At 44.2% G+C, this 20095-nt stretch overlaps 1 protein-coding gene and 1 pseudogene across 1 annotated transcript; one reads left to right on the forward strand and one right to left on the reverse strand.

The window, feature by feature from the left end:
• Positions 1-10463: 10463 nt before the first annotated feature.
• LOC107537812 (melanoma-associated antigen 10-like) lies at positions 10464-11366 on the reverse strand (annotated as a pseudogene).
• A 359-nt stretch (positions 11367-11725) lies between these two features.
• Positions 11726-13048, forward strand: EOLA2 (endothelium and lymphocyte associated ASCH domain 2). Its single transcript, XM_016213929.1, is given in 4 exon segments — positions 11726-11978; positions 12810-12875; positions 12878-12953; positions 12955-13048. Coding segments are annotated over 4 exon segments (489 nt in total).
• Positions 13049-20095: the final 7047 nt, after the last annotated feature.

Genomic DNA, 20095 nt, shown 5'->3' on the forward strand with positions numbered 1-20095 from the left:
CAGCCTGGAAGCAAGAAACAAAATATATAAATGAAAGTAAGAAGAAGGATTTGGTGGCCCTTGCTCACTTTGTCCACAGTTTAATTCACTTGAAAAATCAGAACACAAACTTTAAGATTGCAAGAAAAGTTGGGATGTAAGATGGGGATTTCAAAAATGAGAGAGTCAATGGGGATCAACCCCCCCAAATCTGAATACACTGTAACTGAGAAGAAAGGCTGATTATACCTGTGTGAGGTTTTGGTGAGAAAACAGTAAAAAATGAGCTACAAACTTATTTCTCCTGTCCTTACTTCATATAATGAGGGAACACTCTAATAATTTTAAAATAACAATAAAGTCAATCCATAATTAGTACTGTTTGTGGGGCACACAGTGGTTTACCCACATTTGCCTGGGCCTGATGCACTGGAGGAGTATGCTGTCCTTTGGTTTTGCTGCTCAGTGACGTTTAGTTTCATCCATAAGCTGTAATCAAGAGCTTCTGTTGTAGGTGACATAGAAACCAAAAGCAGGACCTACATTCCAAGAGGATGCCTTTATTTCATATGGCCAGAGATTTGATAACTGCTGATGTGTCAAAATTACACCATTCTATCCAGTGTTGCTGCCACTTCCGTGGCAGTTGGTCCTGGCTTTCTTTCCTGGGGTCACAGTTCATGAAAGAGGCTGGGTGAGCAGGGAGATATGCAGGGATCTATGTGCAAAGGGAAAGGTGCACACTGCATAAAAGGGGCAGAGCTGGGACAGGATACTTGCATGAGCATGAGCATCAGGGAGAATTTATCTATGTTATGTTTAAGGTCAAGAAGGACAAGGGTAATCTACCTGAAAGCATGCTCCTTTAGCCCTGAAACTAAGGCACAGGTGCTTCACATCCATTACTCCTTTGTATAGCCAGAGCACATGTAGGTGCTTGTGATGATTACTTCTATGTGGGAGATTAGGTAAGCCACTATCTCTGATATATGTTAAAACTTTATTCTAGCAGTGTCTGTGAGTATATGTTTTAAATCACTTAAAAATTACATCATTAGATTGATGAAAAGAGATTACCATCCGTAATGTCAGTGGGCATTATCAAATTAGTAGAGAGGCTAAACTCTCCAGGATAGAAGAAATTCTGCCAGAGATTGCCTTCAGAATAAAACTATAACACTATGTTATGCTTCTCTGTGTCTGTAACCTGGCATAAGCTGCTGCACATTTGAACTTGACAGGTTTTAAAATCATGTGAAACAATTAAAAAACCTCTTAAAAGATGAATGTGTGTGTGTGTGTATGTGAGAGAGAGAGAGAGAGGAAGAGAGAGAGATAAAGATGATAAAGATAGAGACAAAGATAGAGATAAAAATAGAGATCCATCCTATTGGTTGTGTTTCTTGGATGATCTTAACTCATACTTAGCTCTTGATCCTAATCTCTCTTCAACTGTCTGCTTTTTCTGGCCCTTTACAGGGTCCTGTTCGGTGGGACAATCATCTGATATGTTGTGGGGCAAAGGGAAGTCTGTGCCCTGGATCCTACAAAGACCTTCAGGACTCACCAGTCACAAAGAAGAAAAAAGGTCAGGAATACAAAATTTCAATGTGCATACTAGCCTTCTACCCATGGCCCACAGATCAGGATACCAGCACTCGATTTGTTATAAGGCATGTTCACATGCTTTCCAGGAGAGTCTGAGGAAATTCTCGAAATATACTGTGATTTTGGGAGAAGGGTATATGGATTTTCTATCCAGATTACAAGAAGCATTTGTAAGCCTTGGAAAAACAGTCAGGAACCCTGAAATCCCATGGTGCCCCCTTTTCTTTGGAGACCCTATGTCCTAATCCACATTCAAAATGTGGCAAGTTTCACAGTTCTTTTGGGGGTAAGGTGACAATTACAAACATATCAACCCAGGTGCACATTGCAGGTAACAGCACAGGCTAAACAGCCAGTGGTAGCTAGCCCAGGCCCCCTGCACCCACACTCTGCCCATCGGCCCTCAGGGCTGCTCTCACCACTTTGTCTCTTTGGAGACTAAAACAGCTCTTCCTGCTTCACCTTGATGTGGTTCCTGTAACTTTAAATCTACATCCTTCATCCCTCCTTCCCCAAGTGCAAGCAGTTCTCATGAAACTACAGATTTATTCCAGGGTTGTTTTTCATTTCTTAGTTTCCAATTCTTTGTTGAAATTTTCTACCTCATCCTTCACTGAAAGTATATTTTTCCTGAAGACTTTGTAGTTTTTTTTTCATTCAATTTGGGGAAAACTGTTATCTCAGAGGCACTGGGTATTTTTAGCTGTAAACTGGGATATCTACATAAGTTTAATTCTCTTGTAATGTTTTACACTTTTCACTGTAAGTTTTTCTTAGACGTATTCCTTAGCATTTCCTACAAACGGCATTGCTGTCAATTTAAAAAAATTTGATAGTGTACTGATAATAGATGGAATACAATTTATTTCTGCATATATTTTGTACCACAACATTCAGATTGGAGCACTCAGACCACAAGCGTATCTTAGCATATCCTCAACTCTGACCAGGGCATGCCCTGAATCAACCTGATTTCATCAACACATATATCTCAATTGGGAAATTTTTATCTCTGAGTTAGGAAATTCTGCTTGTACAAAACATGAACATAGTCAGAATGTCGAGCAATAAATAAATCTAATAGTTGAAATGAAGACAAGGATGTGACATTGTCAGAATGACTGGTCCAAGTAGGTGCAATGAAGATCTGACAACACAAGTCACTGCTGAGCTAGGTAGACTTGTCCAAAGACACTAGCAGGAGTGATTGCACCAGATTAGGAAAGTGGACAGGAGATTTTTGTTTCACTTCCTTGTGGGTCTGGATTACTGTGTCAGTTTTATGATTGCCACCCCTTATATTACAATAATAGCCTTGTCCTCAGGCTTCAGCCCTGTAAAGTGCAAAACACCTGAGTTTGTCAAGGCATCTTTTGATCCAGAGAAGTGGCGGGGAATCCAGAGCCCTGATGCTTCTCTCATTTATATTTTAACCACAGGAGATACTGGGGAGTTCTCACTGACTTTTGCTGTTACCATCTTTCAGCAAAGCCTCCAGTGCTAAACTACTGCTCAGGGTGCCCATGAGTATGCTTCTTGTTCCTGGAGATGCAGAAGAGGGCGCTGAATCAGCACAGGATGGCTGAGGGAACCTGTAAATGCAGACACTTGTCAGAGATGGGGCAAGGACCAGCACAAAACTACTTAGGAAACTGACCATAAAAGGAAAGAAATTGATAACTAAAGAAATTGACCTAGTCCCAGAGGCCTGTTCCTACCTATGCAGTGAGAGAGGAGTACCAGGAGGAGAGGAGTCCAGGCCATGGTGCACACAGCTCCTGATACCCACAATGGAGCTGGGCTGCGCCAAGCCTCCTTTTCTTCTCCATCCTCTGCCAAAGGAGGAGCTCTCATGCAAATAAGTGTTCATCCAGCCACAGGCATTCCCTGAGCCCTGGTGCTAAAACTCAGCTCACACCCCAAACTGAGGAGGTTGGAGTTGGTCCTTATCCTTCTTCAGAGCCCTGGGACAAAGCACCTGCTCAAGGAACTCTACCATGTTGGAGAGGACACAGCTGGTGAGTACTTTTCAGTGGGAACAAGACAAAGTCCTCAGGCCCAGGCTTCTTTGAATGAATGGGCCTCACTGAGCAGCTGCGAGGGGATCACAGGGCAGATCTGCAGCTGGTGTCAAGGCACGCACATCACTATGGCCCAAAGCTTTGGAAGTCAAGCTTGCTTTCTGTAGCTCACCAGGTTCCTGTCTCTATTCACACGTCTATGGTCTCTCCTAGAGGCTTTGATTGTGATTCATCAAATACAGATATTTGCTTGTTTGCTTGTCTTCTTTGGTTTCTGCAATAACCTCACTCTTTTAAATTTGTTTTTGTTTAAAAATATATCTCAATATCTCATCATGAGTTTTCCACTTTGTATTAGTCTATTTTGAAAATGTATATTTTTTTCACTTAAAATTTTCCAATTAAACATTAGAAAAAATGTCACATTTTCCCACAATTCTCACTGATGTTTGTTTAAATAAATTTTTAATATTGATGAATAAGCAAATTTACATACCTTTTGCATTTTAGTTAATCCTTTTCATTAATAATTATATATATTTATGCAAGTCTTTTTTGCAGCTTTTTGGGAATATTTATTTTTTCTTGGAATGTCCTTATGCATTCTTTGTGTAGTGGTTTTCAGGAATCCATGTGGGCTGTTAATGAGGTTAATGAAAATGGCACTGTGTGCATGCCAATGGGAAGAAGGCACTGCAGTCAGGCTCCAACCAAGTCCTGGTTCCCAGTGGAGTGACATCTGCTGAGGCATCAGAAGTTACAGACAGGTCCTGGTGTTTGAAATGGTGACTGAGAGAATCGCATGCTCAGAGGAAGACTCTAGAACAGTCCTGGAAAAAAACTGTGAGTCCTGAGTGCCTGTTACAAACAGATTCCACAGGACATTATTATCTAATGGTCCTCTCATGGAAGGTTGGCCTCATGCTACCCATTCCATTGTCTCTTAAAGGAATTGTTTTTCTGAAAATTTGTTTTGCTGTGAGGGGTGAACACAGGCTGAATACTATTTCAGACAAAGCTCAGTTAAAGTTTCTTAACATGAATGATCCCTGTGATACCACAGATCCTCATGTTCTCTTCACTTTAAAACACAAAGTAGCCTGGCTGGGCATGGCTCAGCGGTTGACCATCGACCTAGGATCCAGGAGATCAGGGTTAGATTCCCAGTCAGGGCACATGCCTGGGTTGCTGGCTGCAGCCTATCAGTCACTCTCTCATCATTGATGTTTCTGTCTCTCTCTCTCCCTCTCCCTTCCTTTCTCTGAAATCAATAAAGATATATTTTTAAAATAAATAAATAAAACAAAGTAAAACATGAGATGCTCAACATCACTGACCATTAGGGAAATGCAAATCAAAACTGCAGTGAGATATTGCTTTACACAGATGTGAAGGGCTGTGTTAAAAATGAAATCTAATAATAATAACAGTTGTTCATGAAGATGTGAAAATATCATAAACCTTATACATTGTTGGTAGAAATTTAACCCATGAATCCATATTAAAACCTTAGGACAGTTCCTTTCAAATGTAATGTAAAGTTACCATATATCTCAGCAATTCCAATCCTAGGTGTCCACTCAATAAATTAAAACACAACCACAGAAAACAAAAACAAAAAAACAAAAAAAAACCTTGCACACAAATTTTCTTAGCGTATGCAGAAATGGTTCTAGCAGATTTATGCATAATAGCCACAAGATGAAAAACAACCTAATGAAGAGCAATGACTGTCACTCACCATTTAAATTACATCTGTACTTCCAATCATCATAGTTTGGTGGGCATCATGAAAAATCTGTTGGTACCAGTTCACATTATTTGTTCCAACGTTGTTCCTGTTTCCAGTGCAGGAGAGAGTGACCTTCTCACCTGCAGCCACTGAGGTTTCTTGCTTCAGCTCAGACTAAGTCCAGACCATGACAGAGGAGTGTTGACAGAGAGAAGTAAAACACTGCTTACTGGCCACAGCATATTCATAGAATATAAGAAAAAAATGTGTAGCCACAAGTGAACCTCATAATCATTTCCCTTGATTTTTTCCAGCCAGTCACTTAAGCAGTGAGAAAAGAGGGAAAGGAAGAGAGGTGTCTAGACCAAAATCTCTCTTATCTTTTCCCCTCAAGGGAAGCATTGAGGAAACTTTCATGCAAATTTTCCCTGGCCCTTCCATGTTTGCCCAGCCCTTGCATTTGGGTGCAGAGTCTCTGCCGCTGTAGTGATGCTCCCATACACTCTGCAACCTGCTAGAATTTATCATGGGTGTGTATGTGCATGTGTGTGATGAAGGAAGTGCAGAGATGACTGGATGGGAAGGAGCAGCTACACTGACTCCTGGACTTTGTGCAGTTCACTCACCTGTGGTGCTCAGAAGCAAAGCCTGGGAAGTCTCCACCATGGGGTGAACACCTCTCTGTATCTACATTTTTCTGTTCCAGTGTCCTGGGTTTAGTCTGAACTGAGGCAAAAAACTTAGTGTCTATGGGTCAGAAGGTCGCTCTCTCTGTACTGGAAACAGCAACAACTTTGGAACACATAATGTGAGCTGGTACCAACAGATTTTTCATGGTGCCCACCAAACTAAGATCATTGCAAGTTCTCAGCTCTCAGGGATTTCAGGGTGGTTCTTTGGCTCCATGTCTGGCAAAACTGCCTATCTGAACATTGCAGAACTTTTTCCTGAGGATAAGGCTGACTATTACTGTTCAAAGCCTTAGCGCTGTTTCAGACACACGGAGAACTGAGACAAAAACCTGCCCCTGTTCCACATGATCACCTTCATGACTGCCTGTGACAAACACCAACAAAAAGGATGACTGTAGAATACACTCAGAGTGTTGGTTTCTGACTTTCCGAGTACAAACATAATTTAGAAGGTGACAGTCATTTCCCCTCATATTGTATTTATTCTATCACAGTTCTAGAGGCCAGAAGCCTGAAATATGTACCACTTGGTTGAAGTCAAAATATCAGCAGGATCACACCTCCTTCAGAGGCTCTAAGGAAGAATCCTGTCTTTGTTTCTTCCACCTTCTGGTGGCCACTGGCAATCCTTGGCTTGTGGCTGCATTACTCCAATCTTCATGGTCAACATCTTCAAATCTCTCTATCTTCATCTTCACATGTCTTATTCCTCCTCTGTGTTTATCAAATACCTCTCTGATAAAGACACATGGGATTGCATTTAGAGTCCACTTAACATAATCAGGGATAATCTTTCCATCTCAAGATTCATAACTTAATGACATCTGCTAGGAATTTGATGTATAACGTAGTATTCACTTGTTCCAGGATTTAGGACATTGATATATTTGGGGAGCCATTATTTAGTTCACCACATTTTCTATTTGTGAGTGTTTTTATCACGAAGCACTGTTAGATTTTTTCAAGTTCTTCATGTCTTTTAGATAATCATGTTTTTTCCGTTACTCTATTGATATGATGTTATATTGACTGTTTTTCATATACCGAAACAACTTTGATGCCTGAGATAAATCCCATTTGATTGTGGTGTATAATCCTTTTTATATTCTAATGGATTTAGGTAAGAGTATTTTGTTAAGGATTTTTGAATTTATATTCCTAAGAGATATTGATCTATATTTTATTTTCCTGTGATATCTTTGTCTGGGTTAGTTAGCAGGGTGGTACTGGCCTCGCAGAATGAGTTAGGAAGAGTTCTCTTTTGATCTATTTCTTTTTTTTTTTCTTTTTCTTTTTCTTTAAATATATCTTTATTGATTTCAGAGAGAAGAAAGGAGAGGGAGAGAGAGATAGAAACATCAATGATGAGGGAGTCATTGATCGGCTGCCTCCTGCATGCCCCCAACTGGGGATCGAGCCCGCAACCCGGGCATGTGCCCTGACCGGAAATCGAACCCAGATCTCCTGGATCCTAGGTCGACGCTCAACAGCTGAGCCATGCCTGGCCGGGCTTGATCTATTTCTTTAAACATTTGGTACAATTCACTAGTGAAGACATTTTTTGAGACTTTTCTTTGGTGCAAGTGCTTGGTTACTAATGCAACCTTTTACAAGTTATAAATCTAATCAGATTTTCTATTTATTTTTGAGTCAGTTTTCCTAGTTTGTATATTTCTAGGAATTTTTTCATTTCATCCACCTTATCTAATTTGTTGGCATGATGTTCATAAGAACTCTCTTATAATCCTTTGTTTTCCTCTAAAGTCATTAGTAAGGTCCCTCTTTCATTTCTGATTCTGAAAATTTTACCAGGTTTCTCATTGCATTTATGGACAAAAGCCATTAGGGGGTTCTTACTCTAACAGTTTTGCTGATGTCACTTTTTCAGCAGTTTTTCAAGTCACTTACAAGACCTGCCATCATTGTTGGTAGATCTTATCTTGAGACTAATTGCAATGATTTCTGGTGAATGATATCTGATTCACCTCATAAGTTAATAAGTTAGAATCTCTTTGACTATGAAATACCAATATTTAAAAATATGGTAATATCTAAATTACATACCATTTATCAGGCATTGAAATGAGCATGACCTTGAAAACTCCTTGCTGCAAGTATCCAAATGGACACATTTTATTCTGTGACATGGAATTGACTTTTCACAGCAGACAGTAAATATACTTCTGAGGACCCAGTGGGCTTTTACCTATATTTTCACAAGCAGAATTATATTCTGAGCTCAGAAAGGTTTTGTGACAAGGGGAATTGTCACAAGCTAAATGGTCTTGATATGGCTGGAGTTGGTAAACCAGACTTTCAAAGGACAGAGCAGGGGAAAATAGAAGAACTTTTGCTTCAAGGATGACTGATGACCTAGTAGATGGGCCTCACTTCATCATAGGACAGTCACTCAGCAGCAGGAATTCTGGAATTTGGTAGCCAACCCCAAATGTTTCAAGATAAGGACTCAAGGTAGAAAAGAATGTGGGCATGGGAAAATTGAACACAGACCCAAGTCTTCAAGCAGGGAAATATGGGAGGGCTGTATATCCAAAGAATAATTTGGGAAGGTGTCTGGGTATGAATCAGCAAAGGAGAAATTGGAGGTGGGCTCAATTTTCATTGCAGCCCAGAACTAGAAGCTCCAGGTTCCTTAAAGTGGCCCTGCCTCTGACCCATTGGTCTGATAGAGCCAAGGAAGGATAATGTGGTTCCAACTTTGCAGGTTTCAGGGTTCCAAGGCAGGGAATATCATTACCTATACAGCTGGACCTAGATCAGAGCTTGGTGGTGTGCTCTCAGTCAGATTATTCTAAGGACTTAGAGGGTGTTGCCCTCTCTTCTCTCCCATAGTTGTCTCTTCCTTTACCTCAAAAAAAACAACTATGTGCCACAGATGGGCAAGGCATGAGGGGATGAGTGATCATCCCTAATGAGTCTTGAGGTACAGTTTGACATGCAGCATGTAGAGGGAAATGGGTATCAAGAACATTCTACCGTTGGCTGAAGAACAGAGGCATGTGGGGGTGGGTTAGCATCCCTAGTGAAAAGTTACAGTACCTATGATTTAAGTGTCAAGTACCTTGCTACCTAATGTACGTCCCATTGAATCCTCAAGACCTCATGAAGCAGTGCCTACTACTGTTATCAGAGAAAACAAAGCCTCACTGTGGTCAAGAAATGGGCCCAGGATGTCTGGGGAGGGGCGAAGATATCACAACATAGCAGGCAAGAGAACTAAAAATGGCCAGGCAATACAAGTGACGTGTCAGCATAATTTGTGATAACAATGAAGTCAGTCCTGGCTTTCCAAGGACAAGAAGAAGTGTGTCTGCCTAGTGTTTTAGGGGCATTACTTCAGGGAGCAAGCCCTTATTTCTCAGGAAATCCAGCAGGTAATGGGGATAAAACACCTAGCTCTTCACTGTGTTCTTCGGCAATGTGACAGAAGCACAGAATGGACAGCCTTCCTTCCAGTGGACACTTCACTCTGCTTTACCCATGACCCAGCGGAACTTCAGAGCACCTTATTGTTTCTCACTTTCTACTCAAGCCCAAGACAAATAGTCTGCAATGTCAGGTCACTGCCACCACCCACCTTCATTGCAATCAACCCCCACAGAGGGAATCACAGTTGTCCAAAGCCTCAGATAGCCCTGGCTTGGGCCATGTACATTTGACTGCCTTCCCTTGGTGTCCCATCACCTCTCTTTCTTTTACTTGTTCTGTAGGACTTACGGGACACCTCAACACCTTCTTTATATGAATGTGGCTCCCACATTGTCATTCTGTGGGTGGGTATGTCCTGCTTATATTAGTGTCACCACTACTAACACAAGGCCTTCCAGAGGAAAGAGGCTCAGTGAATGTCTAAGGAATAAATGAACCACTGAGCAGGGGTCATCTTTATTCAGGTGAAATGTCTCCACTTTCTTGAATGAACCAAGCAAATCCAAGGATACTTACATAATTTGTCTCAGAATGACAGACAAAAAGGGATAAGAAGCAAGAATTAACAACCTTTTGCTTTTTTTTCTCTATTTCTTGACCCCATTGATTGTACTGCTGAGTTTTTTCACATTTTCAAGGAAATCCTGTTCTAATGCCATGTTATCTAGTTCAGAATCACAAACTAAGCTGAAAGATGCCCCAATTTCTTTCACACAGTAGCAAAACTCTTACTCTTGACCCGGATAATGCAAATACATGTATGCTCAATGTCATTCACAAACTTAGATGCTGAGGCTTATGAAAACTTCTATGAAAAGGAACAACATTTGAAAAATTTCTACAGAAAACAAGAATAAATTTCTAAATCATCACAGAAGCCCAAAGATGCAACAGCCCATATTCCCCAACTCACCCTGGACCTCACTATCTAGAACACTGTCTGCTCTCTCCTCAAACACAGAGTGGAAAATGGGCCTCACTTCATGCCCAGCAAATGAAGCTGATGAATATGAGCCTGAAATGTGCCTGGATGCAACTATGGCTCAGGCATAGTGGCCCTTCAGGCAAGGATGGGAGGAACCTGAGATCCCTGTCACTAACCTGGAGCAAAAACTTGAGGTCTTTCAACATGGTGGTCTCGGCGTGACCCGTGCGATCCCACAGGAACTCATAGCATGCAGGATCGCTACTGGGCACCTGCCCATACACCAGGTACTGTTCCTGCACCCAAACTTTGGTGATGAGCTCCCTGGGCTCCCTGTAGAATCAATGTTCCTTCCCATCATGCATCCCTATGGCATTCAGTGCTTCCCATACTTTCTACTTAGGGGCACAATCAACCTTTGCAGCTATCACCCACAGAAGTGTGACCAGGAGGGAGGCCAGTGTTGGGAAATCTGTGCCCATCACTCACTATCCCATCATAGGTGAGGCCCAAAGTGGTTACCAGGACATAGGTGTGGTCACTGGGGTCCACTTCCTTCATATCAATGCTAAGGAGGACTTGCATGCACTCAGAGGCTGTGCTGAAAATCTCAAGGAAGTGTTCCTGGTACTCTTTGATGATGCTACTCAGCATTTCTGCCTTTGGGGTTGGCTCCCTGGTACAGTACTTCAGGAGCAGGAACTCCACCAAGTAAGCATTCTTCAAATGTAGGGCATCTCAGAGAGAGGACTCAGCACCTTCCCTGCTGCTTGGCCCCTCCTCATCTTGACTGCTGCTGCCCTCCTCTTCAGGTTGGCTATGTGGAGGGGTTGCCATGGCAGTGGGGGAGGGCAGGCACCCTGAGGGCTTTTGGGAGGACTTCTTGTCTCAGCAGCAGCCACCTCTTCCAGGCTGTCTGGTAACAGGACTGAGAAGGAGGAAGAGACAGAGGAGGAGGGAGACAGGGCCTCTTCCTGCTAGTCCTCCTCCTCAGGTCTGAACAGCTGCATCACCACCAGGTACTGGTTCTCTCTTGGGTCCTGATGATTTTCATCAGGCTTGCAGAGCTCACTCATCTTATGATGACCACCAGCCCTTTCCATTGTGCCTGGCAGCTGACTGCATGGTGATAGGAAGAAGGAGTCAATATTCTGTGCTCTCTCACCATCACTGTCATTGTGATTTCAGGACCCACAGACGACACTGGGGAGAGGTCAGTCCACAGGCCATGAGCTTAGAGAGCTGGTGCATGATGTTTATTGACATTCACGGTTCTGCATTTCCACAGGCCATGTCAGGCCCATGGATCTCTGGGGAGATGAAGTTCTGTTGCCTCTCTTTCCGGCAACCTTATGCAGGTTTTGTCTTAAATAGGGTCAAGACTCTGGAGATTTGTTGGAGTGCTGTGCTGAGCAGCCACCAGTACTGTACCCTCTTCATCCACATTGTTCACAGTGACTAGGAAGATGCCGTCTGGAGGCAGCTGCTGCTGGAGAGGTTGGAGTGCAACCCCATGCAGATTCAGGCCTTGCTTTGGGAAGGGAAGAAGTAAGGCTGTGGAGTGATTGCTGGCAAGTGGTCACAACCCAGAATTGCATAGACCCCTCCAAGGGTTTCCCTAGGACCTTGCTCAAGAGTTTGGAGCTTATTTTCTTTTGAACCTGTTGGAGTGGGCCTGTGGTTTCTGAAAGCAGCACACCTTCAAAGGGGCAGTAAGGGGCCCTGGGCTGGGTTTTTGTGGTCTGAATTTTTACCACCTTGGATGAACCCTTCTGTCTTCTCTGGGCCTCAGTTCCTCTTGGTGATCTGAGAGGCAGGGACAGGTCTGAATATGCATGGGGTGTTGGCTGTGTGTTCACATGTGTGTTTATGTGTGTATATGCGTGTGTGCATGTGACATACCACAAGAAGCTGCACAGCACACAGAAAAAGTTGGGTGGCCTCCAGACTCAGGCTGTCTGCCTGACTTCACACACCTGCCCCACCCCCACTGCCCATGGCATCCTGAGCAAGTTCCCTCACCCCTCAGTGGTTGAGGTTCCCACATCAGCCCCTTTCACCTGGTAAAGTGTATGGGACTCGATTGTCTGTGAGTTCCCCACAGCATCTGACCTGTACATGCTGCCCTCAGAAGTCTGGCTGGGACGTGCTCATTACTGGGTGGAGTTGTTGAGGACCAGGCCCTGTTCTCTTCATTTCTCTTTCCCCTGGCCTCAGCCAGAATTCCCTGAACAGTTTGATACATTGGAAGTACTCAGTCAGAGAGACCCAGGTCACTCTGTGTTGTTTGGTGAAATCAGCTTAGTCCCTAGTGGTCGTAGCTTTGAATAATCATTTTCTCTTACAGGCAGACCTTGGTTTATGGAAGGAAAAACATCTCTGTGCTTCTTTCTGGTGCACAGGACTTGCTGACATTGGGGAAATTTTGCAGTGCCTGGAAAACATAGCTCTTGATGAGGTTGTAGAAGTGGAAATCAGGTTGTACTGGCCAAACAGAAGTACCTGACTGCACTTTCAAACCCCAGATGGTTACTGGAGCCCATAACCAGGAAAAGATATCTTCCAGGGAGACATGCCAGAACACCTGACCCACTTGGGGCAAGAGGACTCCTCACAGGAAAGTTACCAAGAAACCAGCTGAATCATGACCATCAACTGGCCATCATGCCCCAGACGTAGAAATTAGGTTCAAGCTGAATTGGCACCATTGTGGAGAGAGAGCTACCCACCACTGCTGTTCTTGTAAATAGATTTCTGCTCTCAGATGCAGGGGACTTTCCTCATGAAATGCCTCTCTGGGCTCATTGACAGTATCAAGGACTTTCACTTTTAGGGAAAAGGGGAAGCTGCCATGAAATATCTTGGTGCTGTCACTCATTTTGGTCCTGCTCATTCCTGGGCTGTACAAAGAAATATGTTTTAAGAAAACTGGTTAGTATTTAGGGCTCCCTTACACATTTTCCCTTCTCTTGTTTCTGGTCAAACTCATAGAACCCTTCAACAGCATTCGGGGGACATTGTGGAGGGATGTGAGCAGCCACTGAATGATTGCCAGAGGGTGACCAGCCAGGGATGGCCTCATTCACCATGAAGGGGACATCAGACTTTGAAACAAACCACCTATCTGTCCTGGCAAGTGATTCTTGTCTCTTGTAAAAGTGTCCCTTGGGTCATGGAGCTGAGTGTTATACATGTCACATAGCTACTTAGTGACCAAAGAAAGAATCTGAAATACAGCTTGGGTGGGAAAGTGTTGAGTAGAGGTTTTTGTTTTTCTTTGTGGGCAATCTTTTATTTATTTAGGTCCCTTCTAGCAGAGTTCCTAATGGTGGTTAGATGTGAGGATGATGGGCTTTCTCCCAGGCATTGACTGGAATGGTCTTACACTACTTACCAGATGGAATGGTCCAAGTTTTAGGTGGGTCTCCCTGGAGGCCCCTGGAATTTAGGTTAGAGACACTCAGATGCTGATCAGGAACTTCCTGGCATCACAGGGAGACCCGTGAGGAAAAACTCTCCTGTTTCAAGATGCAAGACAAATGTAAAGTCATCCCCCCAAGGTTAGGAGCCAGGCAGTACTCCCTCCTGACCAGCAGGCAGAGCCCAGGAACCTGATCTTCCTGGCTTTACCTCAGGACTCCCTTTCCAGATCCTTGGCTGAGTGTGTGAAAATGAAAGAGGATAACAGGAACAAAAGCCTGTCTGGAGTCAGGATTTCTAGCCTCCTCGGGCTCATCTGATGAGGTCTGTGGCATGGAAACAGAAGAACATGGACACACAATCCTCATTGGATTGTTTATTTACTACCATGTAGTTTTGCTTTTCTTTATTAAAGCCAAAATGGATTAGTGGTTGCAAAGTGGTGATTGTTTTCTGTCACTTGTGAGCTTAGGGGCCTGCATTGTCCTTGAACTGCTCACAGAGTGAACACTTGTTATCTGAAGAGTTTTCCTCCTCCTCGTTGTCCTCAGGGTCTTTAGGTGGAGCCATCACTGAAAGGTCAGCCATCAGGACGGAATAACAGGTGTTGTACAAATACATCATCGAACCATAGAGTGGGTCATTTGGGGGTCTGGGGGGCAGATTCCCTGTGTCATTGGTTCCAGCAGTAGCCATGGGCACAGACATGGCATTCCCAGATGTGCCCTCCCCACTTGAGCCACCTTTTTCACTTGGACACTGGACTTCCATGGCACTGCTCATGGACTGCAGACCTAAGAACTTGAATGACAGGGTGCCCCTGGGTCCCCGAGCACTCGAGGATTTCTTCTGAGCCTTTCCCTCAGCTTCTTTAGTGCCTATATGGTGGTGAATTCTTGTAGTGCCTTGTAAGGGCTAGTTTCTTCTTTCTCTTTGGAGGTGTGCTGGTCCCTGGAGTCATGAGGTTTCCTTTTCTCTTAATGTACTTCTTTTTTTAAAAATTTATCTTTATTGTTCAAAGTATTACAGGTGTCCCATTTTCCTCCTCAATTGACCCCCTCCACCTAGCTCCCACCCCCTCCCCAGGCCTTCACCCCATCATTGTCTGTGTCCATGGGTTATGCATATATGCATATAGCTTCTTTGGTTAATCTCTTCCTACCCTCCACCCCCCTTCCCTCTTCTCTCTGAAATATGATCATCTGTTACATGAGTCAATGTCCCTGGATCTATTTAGTTCATCAGATTCTTTTGTTCATTAGCTTCTTGATAAAGAAGACCCTTCAACATTTCCTGTAGTGCTGGTTTGGTGGTGATGAAGTCCTTTAGCTTTTCCTCGTCTGAGAAGCTCTTTATCAGACCTTCAATTCTAAATGATAGCTTTGATGGGTAGAGTAATCTTGGTTGTAGTTCCATATTTTTCATCACTTTGTATATTTCTTGCCACTCCCTTCTGGCCTGCAAAGTTTCTGTTGAGAAATCAGCTGACAGTCGCATGGATGTTCCCTTGTATATAATTAATTGCTTTTCTCTTGCTGCTTTTAAGATTCTCTCTTTGTCTTTAACCTTTGGCATTTTAATTATGATGTGTCTTGCTGTGGGTCTCTTTGGGTTCCTCTTGTTTGAGACCCTTTGTACTTCCGGAACTTGTAAGTCTATTTCTTTCCTCAGGTAGGGGAAGTTTTCTGTAACTATTTTTTCAAGTACATTTTTAATTTCTTGCTCTCTTTCCACTCCTTCTGGCACCCAAATAAGATGAATGTTGGGCCTCTTGAAGTTGTCCCAGAGGCTCCTTCTGCTATCTTCATATTTCTGGATTCTTTTTTTTTTTAAAAATATATCTTTATTGATTTCAGAGAGAGGAAAGGAGAAGGAGAGAGAGAGAGAGATAGAAACATCAATGATGAGAGAGTCGTTGATTGAGCCCGCAACCCAGGCATGTGCCCTGACTGGGAATCAAACCCTGATTGCCTGGATCCCAGGTCAATGCTCAACTGGCTGAGCCACACCCGGCTGGGCTGAATTCTTTTTTCTTTTTGCTCTTCTGGTTGGGTGTTTTTTGTTTCTTCATGTTCCAAATTGCTGATTTGATTCTCAGTGTCCTCTACTCTACTGTTGATTCCCTGTAAATTATTCATTTCAGTTCTTATAGGCTTCATTTCAAATTGGTACTTTACTATATCGTCGATGGTCTCACTTGTTTTCGTAATAGTGTTACTAAGATCCTTGAGCATCCTTATAACCATAATTCTGAACTCTGTGTCTGTTAGTTTGCTTGAATCTATTTCATTTAGTTCCTTTTCTGGAGTTTTCTTTTGTTCTTTCCTTCGTGATATGTTTCTTTGACTCCACATTTTGGCTGCTTCCAGATGTTTGTTTCTATATATTAGGTAGAGCTGCTATGTCTCCTGGAGTGTGTAGAGTGGCTTTGTGTAGTAGATGTCCTGTAGGGTCCAGGGGCTCAGCCTCCCCAGTCACCTGAGCTGGGCTTTTTAGGTGCTCCCCTGTGTCCTGTGTGCACTGTCCTGTTGTAGTTGAGCCTTGGTTGCTGTTGGCATCACTGGGAGGAATTGACCCCCAGGCCAATCGACTGTGAGGACCAGCTGCAACTACAGCCAAAGAGCTGCTGTGCTGGAGACATCCCTATGGAGCAGGATTTACTTCAGTGGATCTTTGGTGTTCACCAAGTGCACCCCTTGAGTGTGTCACTCCTGGATGTGGTAGGGTTGTAGTCCAGTGTGGTTGAGTCTAACCACCAGGTGCACTGTCTCTGGGGCCTCCTGGAAGGTGCAAAGTCAGCCTCTGCCAGTGCCTTGCGTAGAGCCACCCAGCATGAGCTACACAGCAAACTGTAGATGGCTGTTACTTGTGCTGGGCTTGGAGGTATCTGGGAGAGGCCAAGCTATGAGCCAGTGCAGGCTGCCACTAGTGCCATGCCTGGGGCCACTTATCAAGCCGTATGGTGAACGTTGCTGCTTGTTTGAGAGATTTTAGGAAAGTCCTAAGCATGAGGCTCGAGAGGCCACTTGCACAGAAAAGCCACTGGAAATGGCCTGGATGAGCTTGCAGTAGGGAGGGGCGGGGCCTCTGGGAATCACCTGGGAGGGCCAAAGTTCTGAGCCAGGAGCTGATGATTCAGATATGGTGCCTGCCTGCCAGCTGTGTGCGGGGAGGACTCGCCAGAGGAGCAATGGCCTCTGCCAGCTCTTCTGCCTGGGAGAAAGCTGCCCCTCCACCTTTTGTCCCAATTTCAGGCAGGTTAGTTCCTCCCCAAGTGTCCCAGGTTCCTTTCAGGCTGCTGCCTGGCTCTGGGGCTCAGAGGGAGCACATCTGAGTCCATGCACAGGCCCTTTAAGAGGAGCTGCCTGGGACTCCCAAAGCCTCCTTGACCCTCAGAGGCAGTCCCCGCTGGTTTCACAGCCCGGAGTTGTGGGGATTTCTCTTCCTGGCCCTGAAGCCCTGGGCTGGGAGCCTGTTGTGGGGCTGGGACCCCTCACTCTTCCGGGAAACCCCCACTGCCAAGATTCCCTCTTGGGTTTCAACCGCAGCACCAGGTTTGGGCCCCCGCCCACGACTCTGTGACTCAGCTTGATCCGCCAGCACCTCCGCCCCTCCTACTGCTCTTGATGTTCCTTCAGTTCCCTGGTTCCAGGGCTTCTGTTCAGCCAGATTTCAGAAGACTGAGTGATGGTGGTTCTGTATTTTAGTTGTAATTTTGATGTGGTTGTGGGAGGCAGCGGGTGCAGCTGTTACCTACACCACCATATTGTTTCTCTTCTTTTAATGTTCTTGACCAGCCAAAGCTTGTTTCTCTGTAAGTTGCAGTTTCTGTAGATCTGAACCAAAAGTAATTATTTAATCATTCTGGGAGAAAATATATCTATTTCACATTAACTGACTTCTCAGAGTCTTTAGTCATCCCTGCAGGTTATCTCTAATGGGGTTATAGTTTCATTTGAAAATCTATACTTTCTTATCTTTGGATAAATACTGTCTCATGTGGGAAAAAAAAAGAGTTATCTTCTGAAACGAAACCCTTTTAGTAAATCATTCTTCTCGGTCTACTAGGAAGATGTTTGAGTAACAGAGAACATGGGAAATGGGAGGACTTTCTACTTTACCATCAATTTGTTCCCTGGAGAGCAAACTGAACAGTTGCCTGGGCATATTTTGCTGAATCTATGGAGGTTCAGCAGGCAGATGAAAGTCTTCAGGCTGTTTGATTCAAAGATTTGTTGCTCTCCCTTTTGGCAAAGAACATTCATCTGGAAAAGGTCTTCTTCAATGATCACAGTGTCTCTGTCATCATTCCAGCACACAGACATGAAGGCACTGTCCTCCACTATCCTCCAAAGCTTTCTTGGGAAGGAAAGCCCAAGAAGAATGTTGTTTCCTTCCACATTGGCGGTGACTTAGTTTGGGTCTTTTGATTGTGAGTTGTCTTGGGGACTTGGATCTTGGCTCCTGCCTTGGTCACTGTGCCTCTCCAAAGCCTCCTTCGGATCCATATCTGGATCTGGGAATGCATCATATTGGACACTTATTTGTGGCACTTTATCCATTGAAGGGGCCAACTTGTCTTCACCCATTTCATTTAAACTGACTAGCCATGGAGCTGCTGTATTCGTGTCCCCAGGATCTTATCCCTGAACCCTAGAGTCAGAAATGCCTTAGGTCACAACAGGGATGCCCAATATCCTCAATACTACCCTCAGTATTCTAGAGTATCAGTCATGGGGCAACTAGCTGCTTAAATCACTGTCCACTGGGTATGTGATGTCACAAAGCTAGCTCACAGCTGCTCTGGAGTGTAGGTCCAGGCCAAGTGTGTGTGGGGTAGATGGGTGTAAGGCCCCCAGCTTTTCTCTTTACAGAAAGTACAGAAAAATAGAGTTCAGGTTGACAGAAAGGGCTCTCACCTGCTGCCAGGCACATTGTTTTCTGTTGCTAGGCACTGGATGTGTTGAGAAGTCATGATCCTATCTCCACTCCCACCTCTACAGAGGGAGAAAGCCTGTTGATGACCTCTTTGATTGCTCAAGGGCAAGATCCTGGTTACTTACCACCAAGACTACCTGGGTCGGATGGGGCCCTCGGGGACTATACCTCCCAGAAGATGGTCGTTGGCCAAGTTTCAGTTGATAACTCCCCTCTTCAATGCCCTACCCAGCCCCCAGCAACTTCCTGCTTTGGTCTCTTCCAGCTGCTCCTGCTGGTTGGTGAGTCCTGCTTAGATGGGCCCACAAAAATAATCCTATTTTCTTACCCTTGGTACAAGTTGTCCCGAGAGTAGGGCAGTGCCCTAGCACAGGTGAGAGCATTCCTCTTGTTCCTCAACTTCAGTGCTACCCAAAGCACCTCAGAAAGAGTGTTACCCACATTGTTGGCATGTGAGTGGAGAGCTGCACCCTCTGCTGTGCTGGCGAGCCCCCTCTTGCTCTACGCTTGCCTCCAAATCTCAGTCCTCTCTGATCACAACAAGATTGGTTTTAGTTTCCATTTCTTCCCCATAGGAACACTTCTCACTACCCAAGGTGGACTCACTTTGGGACACCTGCATTTGCCTTCTCAAATCAGCCTCCCTTGAGGCCTCCTCTATACCTCATTTCTTTTCTTCAGTGAGGTGGGTGGGCATTTGCTTGCTCATATTTCTGGCCTCCCACTTCCAAATTGGATCTCCTTTGGTACCTCACCTTTTCATTACTGATTTGGGGGTTAGGCATATATTCAGCTCTGTTGAAAAAATCATTCCACTGACTCACTCTCATGCCAGCACTGTTCTCCTTGCCTGAAGCCTACCACATCCCCCACCTGTGTGTCTTTCTCCTGCCACTACCTTGAGGATAGGTACATTGGATCATTTTGTTTGCTCTTGGGTTAGATAGTTTTCATAGACCCTACTTTACACAGACTCTCTACTAAGGAAAGTTAGGACTTGTTTATCTGTGGCTGAAGGAAGCCAATATGAAGATAATCATAAATATGTACTTGAATATAGATGAGAGTCTGGGTATGGGATAGGACAAAAGCCAAATCCAAGTCATTTTCACCACAGAGGAGTGGATACTACAGTGGTTTGGTGATCTATGATCTTTAGCTGCTGTAGACAACTTTGGTTTTAATACTCACTGTATAGGGAGATAGAGTGGTACTGTGGGAAGGCCCCATCTGCACAGGTCTTAGGTCCTTATCCCAGCTCTGCCATAATGTGGGGTCATTTGTCTTCCCTGAACATCAGTTCTTTGTTTCTGAAAGGGAAATTCAGGGC

The sequence above is a fragment of the Miniopterus natalensis genome, chromosome X (genome assembly GCF_054644295.1).
Source record: "Miniopterus natalensis isolate mMinNat1 chromosome X, mMinNat1.hap1, whole genome shotgun sequence".
Classification (NCBI taxonomy): Eukaryota; Metazoa; Chordata; class Mammalia; order Chiroptera; family Miniopteridae; genus Miniopterus; species Miniopterus natalensis.